This window comes from Branchiostoma floridae, chromosome 2, assembly GCF_000003815.2.
Source record: "Branchiostoma floridae strain S238N-H82 chromosome 2, Bfl_VNyyK, whole genome shotgun sequence".
Lineage (NCBI taxonomy): Eukaryota > Metazoa > Chordata > Leptocardii > Amphioxiformes > Branchiostomatidae > Branchiostoma > Branchiostoma floridae.
The window spans coordinates 30,616,149-30,621,569 of record NC_049980.1 but is presented as its reverse complement, the minus strand read 5'-3'; the positions used below and the strand labels follow the sequence as shown (position 1 = coordinate 30,621,569).

General features: G+C 43.2%; 1 protein-coding gene across 1 annotated transcript in view; it reads right to left on the bottom strand.

The window, feature by feature from the left end:
• The window catches only part of LOC118409691 (ankyrin repeat and death domain-containing protein 1A-like), a 35,819-nt gene extending 33,873 nt beyond the window's left edge, over positions 1 to 1,946 (bottom strand). The window contains exon 1 of the mRNA XM_035810925.1: positions 1,156 to 1,946. Within this exon, the coding sequence (XP_035666818.1) occupies positions 1,156 to 1,267 (112 nt within the window). The 5' untranslated portion in view covers positions 1,268 to 1,946. The remainder of the gene's footprint in view (positions 1 to 1,155) is intronic.
• Between the last annotated feature and the right edge of the window lie 3,475 nt (positions 1,947 to 5,421).

The following is a 5,421-nucleotide window of genomic DNA, read 5'->3' as shown; positions in this document are numbered from 1 at the left end:
ATAGAATATCTTATTTTGTATTATTAAGGTCCTTGCAATAACCCAAATTTCTTTAACATGTTAACAATTATGATAGAATGTTTAAGAAATGCTAATATCAGTTCCATACATGTACTTTTTAGAAAAAAAATGTTTTGAAATAGATTCTAATCCTTGTCATAAATTGACAAAATATGTGCCACCATTTGAAATTGCAAAACTGCAAATTCCTCAAGCATAAACAGCAAAATATGCTGACAGCCCCACATGCCCATACAAAATTACAACGTGTCTGCATCTTATACAATAAACGTATTTCATTCCTCCACATTTATTGTCTGCGACTTTTCATCCGTGGGATGTTCATACTCCAGTGGAGCTAAATGCAGACAAGTGTGTAAAGTTTATGATATCCCTGTAATGTTTGTATGTATGTTTGAGTGTTGAATGGCCCGAGCGGGTCTCTGGAGGCGGCGTACGCGTCAATGGAGAATGTCATATTGGATGATTGATGGCAGGATACTAACGTCACAGCATGAATAAATTCTACCCCTGCCAAACTGTAACGTTACTTGCGCTAAAAAAGACGTTAGCAATGTTGTTATGAGGGGCTATTTTATTGGCAGATTTGATTATGTATTTGTAAAAAAAAAGCATATCATTGGGAGTGTTATTTTGTTGCAATATTATCTAAACAAATGTCAGATTAAAACACGATGAACGCGACTGTAGCACTTAAGACAAATACGTGCAGTACATTCTATGCTGCGAACATTTGAAATTATTTCACGTCCCTCGAGTGTTTTATAATGTACTTATCTACCCTTAAAGACTATCAACTTATCACTGATCAAAGAGAACTGTGTCTTGTTGCCATTTCTGTGACGAGTTTGTCGGAATTTTGGAGTGTATTCCGGCACAACCACCTGCCCCTCCCCTGCCCCCTCCCGTCGCCATTTTGTGAGTTCCGGTGACCGTAGCGCGGCTATAGAAACCCGCAGACCTGTACCGTCAACACTCCTCGCAACGCGATATCCCGCACGATAACGTGCTGTAAAAACAACCGAATGATCCGTGTGGTAGTGTGTGCCTGCGAGTGGATTAAAGAGTCGGTGGGATTTAGCTAAACCTAGAGTACACAGTATTGTAGATGTTATGACGTGTGGTGTTACTTACAGACATCCCCCGTGTCTTCCTGTTCATCGTCGTCCAGGTTTACGGTGATGCGTGTGATGAAGTCGCTGATCTTCTTGCCGGCCGGCAAGGCACCCTTGTCTGCGCGCGGCATCTCAACCTCTGCCGGGCCGAGCCCAACCGCATGTCAGCAGCCCTTTGGTGGTACGAGAGATCCCGGGTTCGAATCCCGCTCGCCCTCACTCACACACTCCCCCGCTGCGATGCACCTGCCCGGGATGTGTTGAAATGCTGTCCCGCTTCCGCGTTCGGGATCCTACTACTACACAGGTGTGTGCGTGTCTGTACAGGCGCACTCGGCCCCGACCCGACCTTGTGTTAAGCGTCCGTGTTGTGTTTACGAAGACCCCGAGGATGAACTCCCAAACCACCACCAGACTACAGACGTGCAGACAATCACACCCCAGAGCGCACGGCACTCCGCACTGCTGCCGCTGTCTTGGCGGGGCCCGAACAGGGGGAGGGCGCCATACTCACTCTTCTGCATTCACCTGATTTTTCCTGACACGCCCCGCCTGGCGGCTTTGTCTGGCGGTTCACGTTACGCTTAGTTTCTTCACGCAAGACTAGTGAGCGGGGACGCTTTGGCAGGATCAGCGTTCTGTAATCCCAGCGGGGTCGGCCTGCTCTCCGTACATCGCCAGAGAAAGCGGATTATATTGATTGAGCCTGCCGTAAAAGTGAGCAACAGGCCCGGCATGCCGAACCTTATCTGCAGCACCGAATGGTGATGTCTATTGTTGCGCTGAAAGGGGCTCGCACATCCTATTAGTAAAGTTGAATAAAGCTGGAGTGAAGACTGGCGGTTCAAGAAGAGATTGGGACAATGGTAGTTGAATACGTGCTTAGCTTACCGACAGGAAAATAGATTTTGCAAGAGAATATCATATCTAATTTGTTGCTGAAAGTATTTTAACAAGTAGTTTTGGGGAGGGGCAGAACAGTTTTGCAATTGGGAAGGTAACTTTACATGCACCTTAAATTCACATTGTTCTAGCATATATCAAAGAATTTTCTTTTAATTTAGAATCTGGTACTTTGTCTACCACGTACCGGATCTGATCTGGATACATACACCCGTATATATAACCATTTAAAGGTCAACGTGTATAAGTGCAGTTGTTGAAATACTCATATCAAGAAAGTCGCGCGCTTCGCTTTTTCAGTGTTGAATGGTTTGTACCGTCAAGGCATTTCGAATAATTGCATCCATTCAATACGTTCAATATGTGAGCCTTTTTATCACATTGATAATATCATAATCGAAATTTTTTTCTTGCCGTTGCTTTGGGCCAAAAAGCCTCTCAAGTCATTGGCCTATGAATCGTCTGCCAATACATTCGCTGTGCATCAGTCAATGCTCAAAACCTTAGTCATCGGCCTCTGAATCACTTATCTTCTGATAATACATTCGCTGTGTATCAGTCAATGCTTAAAACTTTATCACAAACCATGCAGAACCCCAAATGGGCCAGTCAACCAGGGTAATACGCGGCCACTCACACCAACAATGAACAAGTCGTTAGAAAAAAAAAAGACTCACACTCTTCCAGCGTGCAGACAATGCTGAAGCTCTGTAGATAATGTTCGGCTCCAACCACCTAATTACATCGTAGGGTAACCTTTTGAGTTGTATTGACCTTTGAATGGTGTGGTTGTCTCATATATTCAACAAACGTGTCTGATGTAAAATTGCTACAGTATATATGGCTCCTGAAAAATGTCGAGCTTTGTACAAGTTGCTAGCTTGCTATCATGTAATTCTTACAATAGTCGAACTTTGTACAATATGGTTGTTAGCTTGCTGTCGTGTGGTCCCTACAATACATACTTGGTGCCTTCTACGGGGTAATGTGTCCTTAGCCTGATAGTGAAACATGTTTTGTAAAAGAACGTTATTGTTTTGGGACTTAGGTAAAGACGAATAAGACTCACACAGATCGAAACTGCCCAGTGTTTGAAGAACATGATATAACATGAACATTCACAATACATGAGTTTAGTTCAGTTCAATTCATCCATCAATAGGTGGTGTCATGAATTCCCCCAAGCGGCTCTGTCGCGCATGGCAGATAAAAGGTCTCACAAGGCAATACATGAAGAGTTTGAATCCATGAAAGTGTGACCTTACCTGAACTGTCTGTCATAGCTATATTTAGATGTGTACCCTTAAGGCTAAACGATTCCTCACATGTGAGTCACATGAATATGTTTGTGCCAACCATCACCCAACACAATTTAGCACAATCATTCTAAGAATGCTAATTGTATATTCTTCACAACCTAATTTGCGAGTAGAAAGTAGAAGCCAGTAAATTGCACAACGATCACTGCACACTTCTGTTGATTGCACGGAATCCCAAAGTCCCGTGGTGATGCGTTCTAGCTGAATAACTTCGCTTTCTTGCACCGTCCGGACAATTGCACAAACTGTGCTTGCAAAGGGGACTGCAATTAAACGGCTTGTACTGTATACATGTAATACAATTTTGTCGAATGAATCGGGTGGCTAAAAATAAGGCCGTATCGAGTGAAGCCCTCGACTACAAAAGAAAACATCTCAAAGGATCCCGGGTCGTTTAAAACCAACGAGCGTAAAGGGACTCACTGCACCGTGAGCACATTTGTACATAACAGGTTGTTTGCTAGTACAGCGGAAAATAAAAGATTCATTGAGCGTGGCGATTCCTGTTGAAAGAGATTTTTTTTGCCATGAGTTTGCTCAATGCTATTGCAAGGCCAGAAGAAGCCCCTTTTAGGCACTAAACTTAGTTGATTTGAAATAAAGGGGATTGTGGCAGAAGATTTGTTTTGAAGCTTGCAGGTTGTATTCGATAGGGAAACAATTACAGAGAGAGTAACATAACATTGCAGTCCGTGGAGCGAAGCTGTTGCTCTGAAAGGACGTGTGTAGTGCTGGTGTGAGCTAGAGGAGAACCATGTAGTGCGCTGAAAAGCTCTCACTGATAAAAACAATATTTTGCCAGCTTTGCAATCTGGTATTTAAAAGCTGCCGTCCGTATTGACTGTTGTATTGAACGCTACTCGCCTGGGGGCCTCTGGAAATATGATTTGCTTCTAAACTGTTTTACTTTTTCATTAATCATCCGCCCCGCGGCAATTTGTTCCAATCAAAGGTGTCTATTGAATCTAGGTTACAACGATTGCTTCCGTATATTATACTGTAAGCGAACTCCCGGGCCAGATGGTAGCGGAAATGGTTTAAGTGTTCCCTACATACGCCTTGAAAACGTAACGGTCTGTTTACAAAGATTCATGTTTCCACACTCTCCAAGCAGAGGTTGAATCACGCAGATATAGTAGTAGTCGGAAAAATTACACGGGCGCTCTTCTTACGTAGGAAGAGCACATCTACCGACAAATGTGGCGTCGTGTTTGCGTAGCGGTTAGGGTTTTGGGGCCCAGAGGTGATAGGTTCGAATCCACTGATATGCCGCCAATATGTTGTGGCCTTGGGAAATGCGCTTTACACGACATTTCCCACCCCGCCTAGGTGTACGAATAAATGAGTACCTGACTTCGGTTGGGGAGGTGAAAGCCGGTATGAGGAGAAGAAAGGTCTCCGTCTTCCAATAGAGTCGATAATAGTGTGGATGCCAATCCACTGCTCCTACTGCCTCAAAAGTATATTCAGCTACATTTATGTACCTACCTTTTACTCACAGAACCAAACCAAACATCAATTCGATAGGATTAAACTTAGAGAAATTGGCTATCCGATTCGCATTTATAAAGGATAAGATAAGCCTGGTCCCAAAGGTGCCTCAATGGGTGTACACGCGTCTCTCTGTGACGTCATCAGGTCGCAATAAACGGGCAATGAAACCCCAACCGTCCCTTAACCACGATCACCATACTTGGACAATATCAGTACAATTTGTATCCTGACCACAGAAAGTACACTAAGCAACATCAAACGATCTGACATGGTGTGAGGGGATTTTGAAAGTCTAATGTTTATTGAAGAGACCAAATCGCCCTTTAGCTCATTTTTATTGCATTGACCAATTATGGAACATGTTATCAAACTATTACTCATTATTATTGCATTGACCAATTAAGAAACATGTTATCAAACTATTAAATGAGACGTGAATCGAGACGTGTACAAGAGGCTAGCATGTGATATAGTCACATCTAAAGTTAAAGGTAAATCCAATATCCTTTTTGAAACACTTTGGGTTTGGATTTCATTGGAATTGTTGCATTTATATTGTCTAGGACACG